Here is a 16,146-nt window from a genome sequence, read left to right as displayed (position 1 = left end):
TAAAGTGGCAATAACAGGATTTTCTCTCGTCAGCTTCCCAATTAGCAACTGCGCAATGGACTCCCCAGAAACAACTGCTTGGGCCTGGGTGCTGGGAGGCCAGGCGCCCCCCGTTATAAAGCAGAGTTCACAGGTTGGTATGGATTTGCCATGGATTGCGGCTCGCTGCCTGCATCCCAGGGCAGCAGAATTCGTCTGTGGTTTAGATGAGCTCCACACCTCCCAGCTGGCTAATGCTTGAAAGAAGAAAGGCAGATTTTCAATGCTCCAGGGATAAAACAGAGTGGTTTTTTAAAATTGAAGCCTCAGAGCTGTTTTCAGTCTCAGGAATAGCTGATTCTCACTCTGGCTTAAAATGCTTGTCACTCCTTGGGTAGAGTCCAGATTCTCTCATGTGGCTTCCCAGGGCTGCCTCAGCTCCCCGTACCCCAGGCCCCTCTGCTTCTGAATCTTGTGGTCCCCCTAAGCTACTGTCTTTGGCATCTTCAGGCTCCTCCCTGCCCTGGAGCCGCCTTTCTCTCCCACTGTCTTAGAGCAGAGTGGATATAAGGGCACTGGCTCGGGAATCAGGCCTCTTGGGGCCAATTCTTGTCTCCACCCACCCACTCAAGGAGTTGTGGACCTGGGCGCCTCTGAGTCTCAGCTTCCTTCTTCTGAAATGGGAACATGAAAAAGCCCCTCTCTTGGCCGGGCGCGATGGCTCATGTCTGTCATTCCAGCACTTTGGGAGGCCAAGACGGGCGGATCACTTGAGGCCAGGAGTTCAAGACCAGCCTGGCCAATATGGTGAAACCCTGTCTCTAGTAAAAATAGAAAGATTAGCTGGGGGTGGTGGCATGCGCCTGTAATCCCTCCTACTCAGGAGGCTAAGGCAGGAGAATCACTTGAACTGGGGAGGCGGAGGTTGCAGTGAGCCGAGATTGTGCCACTGCACTCCAGCTTGGGCAACAGAGTAAAACTACAGAAAAAAGAAGAAAAGAAAAGAAAGCCATCTCTCAATGGGTTGCTGAGGATAAATGAAATGATGTGTAAGCATAGATGTGCCTAGCCCAGTGCCTGGCAGAGAAAGCACTCCAAAAATGTTGCTAGTAACAGCTCCTCCTGCTGCTGCTACTAATAATGACGGCAGTCATTATTATGTTCCACAGCCCTTTGGGAGGGCTCCCTGACCCCCATTCAGATCAGGCACCTCACACCATTCTCCCCCATGGGAGAAGAGAAGGGCTACCTTGTGTAGCCCTTCATCAGGCGTGTGTCGTGGCTTTGTCACACTGTTTTGTAATGATTGCTTTGGATGTCTTTTCCAACAGACTGTAAGTTCCACGAAGGCAGGATCCACAGGTCTCATCGGTCTTTTTATTGGAAGTGTCTGGCTCACAGTAGACCCCCAAAGAATGCATGCTGAATGAATCAACAAATGAATATATGTGACTGGATAGCTAAATGAGCAAATGAATTATTGCAACACATCAGCAAGTCACCCCTGAAATAGATCAGTGAGCTCTGAAATAGAACTCAAACCCATTCACTTCTCTTTGCCTCCCCGGCTGCCAGCGTGTCCTGCCTGGCTGGCTGCATCCTTGCCGGCCTCTGTGCTTCCTGCATTGCTTCCTTTGAATCTTCAGGTCTCGTCTCCGAAGCCACCTCCTCCCAGGTGCCTTCCTGTCCTAGCCACCCAGGCCAAGTCCATCTCTGTCCCAGCTCTCTTTATGATGTGTTCACGTATGTGCTTGTTGGCTCTACTGGATCCAAGCTCCGGAGGGCAGGGGCCACATCTGTTTGCCAGTACGTTCCTTCAAGGCACAGTACCTTGGACACACACAGGCATGCAGCAGAGAGTCACTGAGTTAGCCATGCAAAAGCTAGCACAGTTAACGCGGGTGTCAGTAACCAGCATGGGCGTAAATCTGTAACTCGGTGGCACAGCACGAGTTAACTTCTCATTCATGTCACGGTCCACTGCAGATCAGGCGGCCCCTCCTTTCTCCACGTGTGGGCTACACACTCCCAGAGGAAGGGGAAGGGGAAGCGGGGGAGGAGAGAATCGCAGGGAATTTCCTTTTTTCGGCTAGGCCTGGACGTGGCCTGCCCCAACTCCCATTACCTTACATTAACCAGAAGTCAGCCTATGGCTCTCGTCTAATTGCAAGGCATGCTGGGAAGCCCGGTCTTTGTGCCCAGAAAGAAGAAATGTGGTTGGTGAGCCAGTCTCATCAGAATGGGTGCGAGACCAGGCGTGGTGGCTCACACCTGTGATCCCAGCACTCGAGGAGGCTGAGGAGGGAGGATTGCTTAAGCCCAAGAGTTCAAGACCAGCCTGGGCAACATAGCAAGACCCCATCTCTACAAAAACTTTAAAAATTAGTCAGACATGGTGGTGTGCACCTGTAGCCCCAGCTACTCTGGAGGCTGAGGCAGGAGAATTGCTGGAGCCCTAGAGGTCAGGGCTGCAGTGAGCCATGATTGTACCACTGCACTTCAGTCTTGGCAACAGAGAGATACCCTGTCTCAGAAAAAAAAAAAAAAGTGCAGGATGGAATCTCATAGCCAGGAGGCCTTGTTGCTGGGGTCCTTGGTAGTCTCATCAATATTCGAGAATTCTCTAGCCAGTGACAAGTTACAAGATCAGCTGACTCCAAAGCAGGTATCTCTTAAGGGAGCTGAGCTGCCTGCTACTCCCGATAGACCAGACCTTTTTATTTTACAAAATACCTTGATGTTCCTTGATAAAAAGAAAAAGAACTTTGGAAATGCAGAATCACCTCTGTCTGTCCCATAGCTCACATGAGGTGCGGCTCCCAAGGAAGGGCCTGCTGGGGAGCGGGACACGCATTGCAAAGACACACTTGTCAGAAACGAGCCAGGAAACAAAATTCGGGGAAATACAGGGGGCGGGGCCTGAGCATTGGTTCCAGGAGCCTCGTTGTCTTGTTCACAGCATTCCATCGTTTTAAAAATAGCTATTCTTCATTTGATGATATCTTTATCTTCTTGAAGCTCAAAATAAAATTAACCTTTTTTGGAGGGAAGAGAAATACTCGTATGAAAATCGTCTTGAGTGTTCTTTTTGAAAGCGAGGCCCAACTCCCAGTGCCGTGTATGAATAGCTCTCAGGCATCATTGACGATGGTGTTACGATAGGAATGCCGCAGAGTGACAGCAGGGCCACGGGCGGCGAGGACTCATTAGGCAGCCCCTAGAGGAGTCTGGCAGGTTCCGTGTGCTGGGCTTGCCTCCAGTCCTGTGGCTTCTCATCTGAATTTTGGCTGCGGCCCCAGGAGCCCAACCAGAAAACTCACAGATCTCTCATGGCCCTTTAAGAGCTGGACACTCCTCAGGGGGTCAGGGCCCCTTCCCGGATGTCCCATCTCCTCCTGGGAGGTCCATGTGACAGAGGGGGCCTCTGAAGGCCTAGTTCCCCGCCTTCACTCACTTGCTCCCTGGTGTTCGGCTCTGTTTGGAACCAGGGAGCTGCCTTCCAGGCCAGTCTGTCTACTCCACCACCAGGCGTCTTTGTTCTCTCTCTCTGGACTTTGGCAACACCCTCCAGGCCATTCTTCCTGTGGCCTGCCTGGCCTTCCCTGATTTTATCCCCGACAGGTATTTGTTCTTTCAACAAATGTGTATGGAACCTCTTGGGATCTCCAGGAACTGTGTTAGGCTCCAGAGATAAAGGGATGAACCAGACATATAAGGTCCCTGCCTTGGTGGAATTACCGTCTAGCAAGGGAGGTGGAGGAGCGAGCAAGAGGCCCACAGTGAAGGAATGAGACTATCCCAGGAAGCACCGAGTGCTTTGAAGAAGGGAGAACGAGGACTGGATCAGAGAGAGCCTGGGCCACCTCCACTGGCATGTCCCGAGAGTTCTCTCAGAGGTGGTGGCACAGGAGCAAAGATCAAAATGGCAAGGCCTTCTGGGCCAGGGGGACATCCCAGACAGAGATGGGAGACATCAGGAGATTGCGTGCTGGACATGAGAAGAAACTCGGGGCTGCTAACATATTACGGTGTTGGTGAGGGTCGGGGTGGGAGGCGTTGGGGAGAAGGTGACATGAAGAGAGGTTGGCAAGGCATGCTGGGGCCACATGGCAAGGTTCCCATGAGCCATGCTGGGAGTTTAGTCATGTGTCCTGGGAGATGGACGGAGTGCATGGGAGCCATTGAAGAATTCCAATAGCAAAGGGTCGTGATGGAGTTTTGAGAGCTCTCTCTGCCTAAGCTGCCTACAGCCTACTGTCCCCAAGCATTCCCTCTCAGTGTTTATCAGATCATCGACCTCCTGCTTCCCACCTCCCGCTGGCTTTGTTCCCTGGTCTCTGTGGCTCTGCACCGTCTTACTGCTGACACTGCAGTCTTACACCTCTGGAGCTCGTAAACCCAGCCACGCGGGCTGCCTCTTGTTCCAGCAAGCCAAGCTCCTTCTGTCCGGGCGTTTCTTCTTTGCATTTGCTATTCTTTCCACTTGGCGTGCCCTTGCCCCACCCCCAGGGCACCACCTTGACCACCTGATGGCCACATGTCTTTCCTTCAGGAGCCAGCTAAAGCATCGGCTTCCGAGGCTGCTTCCCTGGAGTGAAGCGCTGTCTCCAGCCCTCCTGCAAACATAGACACTCCTCCTTGCGAGCTTCCCTGAGCACCTGTGGGTTCCACTGCAGCACTTGCCCCAGCCTGTCCCCACCCCCTCCTGCACATGTAAACTCCTGGAGGAAAAGGATCCCAGCTAAACATCCATGGATCATCAGCACCTGGCCTGATGGGCCATGTTGGCTACCAGGTGCTGAGCCTGGGTTATTACCAGTGGGGTAGGCGTACCCCATCGCTATCCTGCAGATGAGAAACAGATTCCAAGGGATTTCCACGCATTCCCACCGAGCCAGTAAATGGTACCGCAGGTCTCTGACAGTCCCAGGGAATGTCACTTACGATGTGAAGTAGATGCAGTATAGCCTCTGGGATGCATTTCTAGGGCCTTGGCTGGTCATACTGCCTGTGCAAGGGATATAAACCAGGGCTTGCAAATGCACTGGATCACAGAGGCCACCAGGCAGGGGACCAGGCTGGGTAGAGTGACAGTGCTGTGTGGTCCGCTAATTAGGCACTCCTGGCTTAGCCCGTACCCACTGGCAGGGCTGCTCATTATTTAAAGGGAAGCCAGAAATCTGGGTTTTATGCAGAAATCTCCTAGTTTTAATGTTTCAAAACGTTACTCAGGCCATACAAAACATACCTGTGGGTCACATTTAGTCTGTGGACTTCCGTGAGCAGCTTGTGGTGAAAATGGTGGCACCATGTCCCCTAAAAGGTCAGAACCCAGGTGATCCCAGGGGGAATCCAGTCTGAACAGTGTTGCATTCAGCCTCTTAAAGAATGGATAGATAAAGAGGTGCCCTGTAACTCCTCTTTTAAAATTCCAGAAGCAGCAGGCTCTTTTGAAAACTCAAACGTTTAAACATGGGCTAGGTCTTAGATAGCACCAACGAGTCATCATTAATTTTGTTAGAGGTGATTATGCCGTTGCGTTTAAATGGGAAGATGTTGTTAATTTTTCAGAAATACACACCAAAGTATTTAGGAGTAAAATGTCATGACTATAATTTACCTTAAAACACCTTAGCGAGAAGATAAAAATGATGACATAAATACGGAAAAGAGTTAAGACTTTTCAGACAAAGTATTGTGGGGATTCATTAAAATTTGCACTGCTTTTTGCCTTATTTAAATTTTTTCAGTGAGGCGTGATGGCTCACACCTGTAATCCCAGCACTTTGGGAGGCTGAGGCAGGTGGATCACCTGAAGTCAGGAGTTCGAGACTAGCCTGGCTGACATGGCGAAACCTGTCTCTATTAAAAATACAAAAATTAGCCAGGTATGGTGGAGCGTACCTGTAGTCGCAGCTACTTGGGAGGCTGAGGCAGGAGAATCTCTTGAACCAGGGATTGCACCACTGCACTCCAGCCTGGGTGACAGAGCGAGACCCTGTCCCCCCTGCAAAAAAAAAAAAAAAAACATTCACAATATAAATGTAAGAAAACAAAACACAGTCACAGGCGAGAATATAGCCTTCCATGAATTATTCTTGGATCTTCCACACCTCTCAGGTCACCTTCTACCGAGTCCTGTGCTGCAATTCAGGCCAAGGTGTCTGCACCTCTAGGGTCAGAGTGAGACCTGAGGGAAAAGTGCCCGGGGTGGAGGATGAGTCAGGCAGCCCTGCCTGCCGTTGCACCCAGGTGTCAGGCTTCCTCCTTTTCACAGGGCAAATGGCTTCTGCTAAAGCCAGCCTGGAAGTAGAATCTCAAAGAAGTGAACCTCGCTTTGGGGAAGCTTGGTGTAGAGGAACCCATGGGTTTTTCTTTGGAAGGCTGAAAGTTGTCTTCTGTACTGGGGGAGGCTGCCTGATGGAAGGGCCTGCTCAGCCACCTGCTAGTCTTGACCCTTTGTGCAAGTGCCTCACCTTTCTGAAATTCAGTGACCAGCCTTGGATGTGCTGTAGCGACACAGGGCAGGGGAAGCTCTGAGAACGGAGTGTAAGTGAAGATGTCACAGACGTCAATGGATAAAGAAAATGTGGTGTATGTACACCGTGGAATACTATCAGCCGTAAAAAGGAACGAGATCATGTCTTTTGCAGCAACTTGGATGGGGCCAAAGGCCATGATTCTAAGTGAAGTAACTCAGGAATGGAAAATCGAATCTCGTGTGTTCTCACTTATAAGTGGAGCTAAGCTACGGGCATGCAAATACATACAGAGTGATATAGTGGACTTTGGGGACTCAGGCGTGGGGGAAGTAGGGAAAGGGGTGAGGGATAAATGACCTCATATTTGAGTACAATGTACACTGCTCAGGTGAAGGGGGCACTAGAGTTTCAGAATTCACTAAAGAACTCGTTCAAGGCCGGGTGCAGTAGCTTATGCCTGTAATCCCAGTACTTTGGGAGGCTGAGGTGGGCGGATCACTTGAAGTCAGGAGTTCGAGACCAGTCGTCACTACTAAAAATGCAAAAATTAACCAGGCATGGCTATGCGTGTGCCTGTAATCCCAGCTACTTGGGAGGCTGAGGTAGGAGGATTGCTTGAACCTGGGAGGCGCAGGATGCGGTGAGCCGAGACTATGCCACTGCCCTCCACCATGGGCGACAGAGTGAGACACAGTCTCAAACAAAAACAAAAACAAAACAAAAAAACTCATTCATGTAACCAGAAATCACCTGTATCCCCAAAAATTATTGAAATAAATCAGATTTTTAAAAAATTCCAGTTGCTGCCATATTGGATGTTCTTAGAGCAGAACCTGGCTTAGGTTTCCAGGGAGCCGCTATTGTGAGGAGTGAGCACTTGGAAGGGACTTGGGATTCCTCCAGGGGCCTCTGAGACCTGGGTGAGAGAGGCAGATTAGTTTCATGGATGGAATTCTCTGACCTTCATTTTGCGGGAGTGGGAAGGTCACCTTCCTTGGGCTCTGTAGCACCACCCCACATACAGCAGGAAGGACCATCTCTGATCGCTCCTCATTGCTTTAGTGTTTTGAGCATTTCCCTTCCAAAAAAAAAAAGAAAAACCTTCACAAGTTTTTGCAGGGCTGATGACCTCCTTTCTTGTCTTCCTGTGGTAGAGTCTCCCAAGCTGCCTCGAGGGTTTCTTGTGCAGATGAAAAACTAGGCTTCATGAGCTCCATTGGGCGTTAACCTGGCATCTTAACCACCTTCCAAGGAAAAGCATCTCATTGTTTAATGGCGGGTTGAAACTTGCCTTCCAAGGAGCAGAACCAGCATTCAGACTGGGTGAGCAGAGGCCCCAGCTTGGGTTGCAGGATCCTGGGACAACCTTGCCTAAATGTCTTCTCTCATTCGTACATAGCCCACCTCCTGCCAGGCTGTGAGATTGTGGCCACCAGCTGGTCTGATGGTGACACTGGAGTGGCTCTCAGCAGTGTTTGAGAGCTGCCACCCCTCTGGAGAAAGGTCCCCCACTGAGGCCGCTCATCAGAAGTGGCTTTGGACGAGAAGACTTTGTTGTGACTTTGGAGTGGCCCTGAGGGACCCCTGCTGGCATAGATGCTCCACGGTTCCATCTCCCACCTGGTGCTCACAAGAGGCTTGCCAGAGAAAATATAAGGATGCCCAGTGAAACTGGAAGTTCACATAAACCAATAATTTTGTGGTATAAGTGTATCGCAAATAGTGCATGGAAAGGTTTCCTTGCATAGAACATACTTTTTGCGGAAAAATGATTCATTGTTTATTTGAAGTTCAAATTTCACTGGGTGCCCTGTATTCTCATTTGCTAAATCTGCCAACCCTGGCCCAGAGGCGCCGCTTAAGAAAGACTCTTCTTGCCATGCTCGGGGCCTTGGCAGGGCTTTGTAGGGACCCTTCTCTTCTTTTTATTCTGGTTTTGATTTCTAGAGTCAGTGATACGGTTTGGGTTTGTGTTCCTGCCCAAATCTCCTGTCAAATTGTAATCCGCAGCGTTGGAGGTGGGGCTGGGTGGGAGGTGATTGGATCGTGGGGGTGGATTTCCTCCTTGTTGTTCTCATGACAGTGAGTTCTCATGAGATCTGGTTGTTTAAAAGTATGTGGCACCTCCCCCTTCCCTCTCTTCCTCCTGCTCCAGCCGCGTAAGACGTGCCTGCGTCCCCTTTGCCTTCCACCATGGTTGTAAGTTTCTGAGGCCTCCCCCACCATGTTTCCTGTACAGCCTGCGAAACCATGAGCCAGTTAAATCTCTTTTCTTTATAAATTACCCAGTAAGTAGTTCTTTATAGCAGTGTGAGAATGGACTAATACAGTCAGGGTCTAACTGTCTCCCAGGTTGGAGTGCAGTAGTGTGATCATAGCTCACTGTACACCCTACCTCTAGGACTTAAGCAATCCTCCTGCTGCAGCCACCCACGTAGCTGGGACTACAGGTGCACACCACCACGCCCGGCTACTTTTTTCAATGTTTTGTAGAGATTGGGCCTTGTTATGTTACCCAGGCTGGTCTTAAACTCCTGGGCTCAAGTGATCCTCTTGCCTCAACCTCCTAAGGTGCTGGGATTATAGGCGTGAGCCACCACACCTGGCCTGTGGGAGCTCTTCACCGGGGACCAGGGCACGTGATGCTAGGCAATTTTTCGAGGTGCTGACAGATTGTGACTGAGCCCCTGCCTTGGGCCAGCTCTGTGCCTGCACAGGGAGAGAAGAGACGAGTGCCACATGCGATCTATGGGCCTCCTGGGTGAGGTACCAAGGCCCACTGCAGACTGCAGTTTTCTCATCTGTTTCACGCAGTCGTCATAGAACATTCGTCCTTGTGTTCTGTGAGGTTGGAAAGACCGCGTTCCTCCACTGCCTTCTCTCAGCTCTTTGTTTCTTCACCTTGCTTGGTCTTCAGTCCAGAAGGAGCATGATTGTCTCAGAGAAAGCCTTTCCCGGCCCTGACGCTCACGGCCCAGCGTGTCTTTGTTACAAGCCAGGGGCTATTAGCACAGATGCACAAAGCAGGACTGGCTATGGAATGTGTGGGGCCCAGGCCAACGTGACAGTGTGGAGCCCCTGGTGCCAAATTAATGAGAATGTCAAGGTGGGCAGCAGCTCACCAGTGTGGACCCTCTGCGACAGCTGGGGTTGCACACCAAGCAAGCTGGCCCTGCCCACAAACACCAAGCAGACACGGGTGTGGTGGGGGCTGCAGGATGAGTGAGGGGGTTCTGGAGCACAGAGCCCCTGATCACTGAGTGGTGGAAACTGCTCAGACCTGGGAACCTGTGCCTGCCTTCTGGGGCCACGCTGCACAGCCCAGGCTGGTATGGACCTATGGGTGGGGCCATGCTACCATGTATCCTAGGGTTTTTGTGTGTGTGTGTGTGAGAGATGGAGTTTCGCTCTTGTTACCCAGGCTGGAGTGCAGTGGCGCCATCTTGGCTCACCGCAACCTCTGCCTCGTGGGTTCAAGCGATTCTCCTACGTCAGCCTCCCGAGTAGCTGCGATTACAGGCATGTGCCACTATGCCCAGCTAATTTTGTATTTTTAGTAGAGACGGGGTTTCTCTTTGTTAGTTAGGCTGGTCTCGAACTCCCAACCTCAGGTGATTCGCCCGACTCGGCATTGTGACCCACGCATCGTAGTTTTTCAAGAGAACACAGAAATTGTTTATTAATAAAATCTCTTTCTTAATCAGTGGCGGTTGATTTGTATTTCGAGAAAGTCCTCTGAAGGCAACATTAAGCCCGTGCTGTGGAGTGGCATTTGGTGTGACTGATAATTACCCGCTGACCTGTGTGGTCGCTGGATTGATTTGTGTCTCCCTCGCTGGCCCGTGAACTCCACGAAGGCCACAGCAGCGCGTTCATTGTTCTACCCCTGACCCCAGCACCACATTCGGCACGTTTTGGTGCCCCATAAATAACCGTCCCATTTGAATAGGAACACACCAGATGTAGGTCTTGGACCCGCTTTTCCTCCACTTAATAATAATATCGTGGGCATCTTTCTTGTTATTGCATGTGATGATACGTGTAAGGGCTTAGGGACCAGTCACACAAGGCGGTTGCTCAATCAGTGTTGGCTGCCGGGATGGCGCTGATGGGTGATCGCCTGTTCTATGGGGTCGTTTCTGACCAGGTGAGGAACACATACCTGAGCGAAGATGTTTTGTGTTTCCTCAGGATGCCAAGTTTGTGGAGGAACGAAGAAAGCAGCTCCAGAATTACCTGCGCAGTGTCATGAACAAAGTCATCCAGATGGTCCCCGAGTTCGCCGCCAGCCCCAAGAAGGAGACCCTCATCCAGCTGATGCCCTTCTTCGTGTAAGTACCGCTCCCATGGGCACGCGCCGCCAGCCCTGCCAGCACTTCGTTCTTGGTCGTTTTATAAAGGTTGGGGAGGAAAGCGGCTCTCCGTGATGCCCTGATCGCCACGGGACCCAGGCGACCTCCAGGGCCTGTTCCAGGTGCCGCGATGGAGGCCGGGCCTCAGTGCTTTGGAGCTTCTAAAGGATAGGAAGAGAGCAGGCCTGCAAATGAGCATTGTTGACTTCAGGCTCACAAATAAACTCAGGGCTCTGTGATTTTATACTTTGACACATTTAAATCAAGGAAAGATTCATTTTCTATACAGCCCACTGGGTGCTCCAAAACTGAAACAAATTGTGTCAGTGTTTCTCAAGCTTGGGTGATGAACCCAAGGAAAAGTTCTCCCAGACTCGTACCATATTAACTTAAATTATTTTTATATGAGTATTACTTAAAAATGAACATTAATATTATTTAAATACCTTCTCTTGAAAAAGAAAAAAAAATTAAGAGAGTTTACATATTATGCACTTAGAAAATCATTATGCTTCAGGCTGGGCACGGTGGCCCACATCTGTAATCCCAGCACTTTGGGAGGCCGAGGTGGGTGGATCAATGAGGTCGGGAGTTCGAGACCAGCTTAGCCAACATGGTGAAATCCCATATCTACTAAACATACAAAAATTAGCCAGGCATGCAAAAATTAGCTGGGCATGGTGGCGGGCACCTGTAGTCCCAGCTACTTGGGAGGCTGAAGCAGGACAATCGCTTGAACCCAGGAGGCAGAGGTTGCGGTGAGCTGAGATCGCGCCGCTGCACTCCAGCCTGGGCGACAGAGCAAGACTCCGTCTCAAAAAAAAAAAAAAAATCGTTACACTTCAAAATTGTCAATTAACCCAATGGATGCTACTGTTTTCAAGAAAGCTAATCTTGGCTCGAAATGTCATGCAGTGACTTCTTTTCACCTGCCACATGCCAGGCATGCTGACCTCATCCACCCCTTTGCTCTGGTCCCATTGCCAGGAAACATTGGGCCGTCCTTTTGATGTCACTGCCTTACCACTGATTGGTCCACTCTGTTGTCATAACCTGAGACCTCTGACATTTACATCCTTGGAATTAGGGGAACCAAGATCATCAAGCCCGACTTGGTTTTTATAGTCTTCAGATGCTACAGAATGTAATTCTATTATTTCTAAAATCTTATCGTAATAGAAACATGAAACGTGAAAGTCCGTAGAGAAGACCTGTGGGATCGGGACTCATTCGAGAAGCACTGTTCTGGGTCGGTGTGATCTGTATGATTTGCTGGGGTAAAATAAGAGTTTCCTGTCACTGTAGCTCTTTAACAGTTGTTCTGATGGTGATGCTGGGTTCAAAACAGAAGGTGGATTTCTGCTCCTCTCTGTGGGGTGCACCTTTGGGAGCCGGCTTCTGTAGGGTGTGCTCCTGTCTGTGGGGTGTGCCCGGCAGTACCATCCAGATAGACATGGGCAGCTGCCCGTCTTCCCTGTCTAGGCCCTTTGAGATTGTCTCCAAGATGGTTGCTTAGATTTTCTCATTGTTCCAGGGTTTTTGTGAGAAAACATCATAGTGTCGTGCTGCCTTTGATAAGAGGTGCCTTTTTATCCTGAATAGAAGACAGTATCTAGAACGCTTTATTTTCCTTTTCTCCTTTTATTTGTGATGCCAGGGCCTTGATCTCAGTATTTGGAAATGGCCGCGATAGTTCACGTGAGGAGTTCTCATTCTCTTAGAGGCATCCGCTTACAGGCAGCCTGGGGTGTGTCTCGGAGTCATTGCACATCGGCTGAATTCCCCGGTGAAAACTGAGTTAGCAAGTTGTTCCTAAGATGCTCCTGATGTTGACAGTGTGAGCAGGAGACACTGCCCCATCTGCAAGTCAGTGTCCCCCACCCCCCACAGGGCTCCACAGCCCAGGCCTCTCCAGTCCAGTGTTTCCCAAACATTCGTGTGCCAAATTGTAAAAACAGCACGTTAATGAGAGCTTCTCGGCGTGATGTGAATCTTAGCCACGCTGGTTGCCATCAGTCAGCGCTGAGAGAGAAACCTCACAGAACACAAGGTTCAATGTATGGACTTTACAGAACAAGAATTTCAGTGGGAGACTGTGGCAAAAGACACAGTGTCGATGCTGGAATTTTCACTACATGTTGGTCTAGACCCCAGTTGAAATTAAACAGCTCTTTTAATAAAAGCTCTTTGGCGTTCCTCCCTTTTCCAAATCACACTGCTCCCTTCTTCTTCTTCTTTTTTGAGCAGATTGGGATTACAGGTCGGAATGTACGGATTGTTTCATTTTGGGGCAATGATGGATGAGGCACAGCCAAGCCTTGCCCGTGCTGACGAATCTCCACGTGATCGTGTCCTTTCTCCATGTGCTGCCCACAGGAAGCAGCGAGACTGCTGTCTCGGCTGGAAAGCCGAGCCTGAGAGATTCCTGGTTAAAAAAAACAAAACAGAAATCTCCTGGCTAAGGAAATAAACCCCAAAGCATTCTTATTCTTATAAATCTTGACAGATTTTCTCCTTGGTTCTTTCAAATGTTGATTTAGGATCTGGAAAGTCCATTTGAGTTACTGAACGTAACTGGATTGTTCACTAAAGGGAGGGCCCCCCATTTTCCTGTGGATGCCAGCCTCGCGTTTCACAGCACCCATCTCATCTCGTCTTCTGGAGAGCCAGTGAAATCTATTCCATAGTGATGAGGAAAGTGAGGCTCAAAGGGGTGACCTGGCTGGTCCCAGGGTCCCCACCCAGCACAATGGGATCCTAGGGTATTTGGCACCATAGCCCATGTTTTTGGGATGTAGGTGGGAAGCCTGCAGCCTGCGGACTGAGCCTGATTCTCCAACTTATTTTATTTAGCCAGTATAGTGGGGTTTTGTTTTGTTATTTATTTTTCTTAATTCAAGTACTTGCCAACATCAAAAAATTAGGTGTCAGATAAAAAAATCCAGAAGTCAAGCGTCTTTTTTTTTTGAGACAAGTTCTCACTCTGTTGCCCAGGCTGGAGTGCAGTGGCATAATCTTGGCTCACTGCAACCTCTACCTCCTGGGTTCAGGCGATTCTCCTGCCTCAGCCTCTAAGTAACTGGGATTACAGGCACGTGCCACCATGCTCAGCTAATTTTCGTATATATATTTTTTAAGTAGAGATGGGGTTTCGCCACGTTGGCCAGGCTGGTCTCGAACTCCTGACCTCAGGTGATCCACCCACCTCAGCCTCCCAAAGTGCTGCAATTACAGGTGTGAGCCACCACACCCAGCCTAGCTTCTCTTGAAAAATCAGAAGAATTGGTCACAGCCCCATTCACCCACTCTCCCACACTTGGGTGCCCCGTGTCCACTGAACCCCCAACTCCTGTTGTCTCCCGGGCACTGAGCCAGCCTCCCCTGCCATGCTGTTTGCCTGGCTATGTCATATATTTGGGTGGACCACTTACCGGCATGACGGCTCTGGAGTTTGCAGTCCTGGCTCTTCCCCACTGCTCCCACGGCCCCTCCATTTGAATCTGCGGACACTCCACGTTACTCATGATGCTTTTGGTTTGCACACTGTGCCCCTGTGTGTTCTATGAACAGGGCCACTGGTCGGCTTCAGGAATGGTGGTCCCATTCCAGTTTGGGAACTGAGAAGGTGGGCAGGAAAGATAAAAGCCAGTGGGTAGAAATTGCTTGTGTTTTTCCTCACAAATACTACTTAAAAGTTTCAGTCCGGTATTAGATGGGACCTGCTTTCACACATACTCTTCCATTTTTTAATTCCATTTTATGTGTCCATATTTCACTGTGTTCCGTAAGAGGCATCATGACTTCTAAGTAATCTGCCATCTGCACAAATCTGAGTTGAAGAATGGGGAGGTTGAGTTTTTCCTCCCAGTCCCTCTGCCTCCCGTTGCCTCCCTTGTTAATGCCAGCTCTGAATTGGAAAGTAGGCCGGTGGGAAGTGGGGCATTTCTTTTCTATTTTGAACTCTGTATATCAGTGTGGCCCAGAGGGGGACCAGAGTCTACTCCCCAACACAAGGAACAGATGAGTGAGTGCCAGCCTCCCAACGCCCACATCTTTTGGAAACCCCGTGCTGTGTTCGTCGTCTGACATTTGGGGAAAGGGTGCTTACTGAGAGACGTGACACTTTGCAGATGGCGGAGATACCCAGGGAGATGTGAGGTGCCGTTCGTTCGTGGAGGGAGGCTCAGACTCCGAGAATTCGCTCAGGGAAACTGGACCGCAAATCGGTGACAGCTTCAGTGATTTGCTGTGCTGTCATTTAGCACATTATTAAGATGGTTCTCTGCAGAGTAATTTGACTTTGGGAAATACGTTATGTTCTGCTGCTCCTCCTTGAGGAGAGAGAAAGTTAGGGGGCTGGAAAGCGGCAGAGTAATGTAGGTCACAGCAGAAATTCCCAACTGGATTTTCAGCAGAAAACCCAGTTTGGGTTTCCCCTGCCCCCGCCCCCATTTGCTGCTGCATTCTCTCTTAGGATTGTGAAATATATCCATGTTTTGCTGAAATATGAGCTGCCTTGTTCTCCCAGTGAGCAGATTACGTTTAGCTCAGCGATACCTCGCCCTGACCTGTGCACTGCAGGGGTCACTTGAACCTAAGCTGCTTTGCAAGTCACTGCTAACAAGAAGTAGCAACTTTTGACTTCTCTTGCTTTGTGGACTGACCAGAACCTTCCAGACTCCAAAGTCCTCAGCATTGCCCAGTTTCCAGGAAGGAGTGGCGATGCTGTGCAAGAGATCTCAAACCCGCGGGCCTGCTGGTTAGGTGTGTGTTCAATAAAATGTCCACACACTTCACTTTCCTTGGCTGAGCGTGTCACAGTTCGGCATCGTTCCAACTACTCCCTCTTGCTTTTCCCCTTGGCCTGCTCTGCTGACTTACATCAGCCACCTGGCCCTCTTAGGCAGGTGCGTTGAGAACCCTGGTAGCCACATGGAAAGTGTGGTGTTGATTTTGGAGTCGCTGGTAGTCTTTGGCGCTTCCACTAAGGAGGAAAGTGGTCTTTTAGAAGCTTTTAGAACAGCGCGTCACACATAGTAAGCACCGTATGTGTCTAAGTGTTTCTACCAACAGAAAGGGAGCCTCGGGGAAAGAGATTATGGGGGGCAGATATTTTAGGGAAAGTGATGAACTTCTAGTGTGGAAAAACCCTAAAACACCATAGTAAGAAGATGAGGAATTAAACAGCACACACCCCGTGTGCACACCTGCCCTCGCACTCACTGTCAAGTCTCTCATGTAACTTTGCAGAAGTCATCAATATTTAGGTAAGTCAAATAGAAACTCCACTGTTCTGAAATTTGCCTTTCTATTTTTTTTTTCTTTTTTCTTTT

At 49.8% G+C, this 16,146-nt stretch overlaps 1 protein-coding gene across 1 annotated transcript in view; it reads left to right on the top strand.

The window, feature by feature from the left end:
* Window positions 1-16,146, top strand: part of SNX29 (sorting nexin 29) — a gene marked incomplete at its 5' end in the record, with an annotated part of 600,769 nt that overhangs the window by 536,253 nt on the left and 48,370 nt on the right. Inside the window, one exon of the mRNA XM_011983676.1 lies at window positions 10,653-10,792. Coding sequence (XP_011839066.1) covers window positions 10,653-10,792 — 140 coding nt within the window. The remainder of the gene's footprint in view (window positions 1-10,652; window positions 10,793-16,146) is intronic.

This window comes from Mandrillus leucophaeus, unplaced genomic scaffold (genome assembly GCF_000951045.1).
Source record: "Mandrillus leucophaeus isolate KB7577 unplaced genomic scaffold, Mleu.le_1.0 Scaffold253, whole genome shotgun sequence".
Taxonomy (NCBI): domain Eukaryota; kingdom Metazoa; phylum Chordata; class Mammalia; order Primates; family Cercopithecidae; genus Mandrillus; species Mandrillus leucophaeus.
This window is presented reverse-complemented; position numbering and strand designations above follow the sequence as displayed.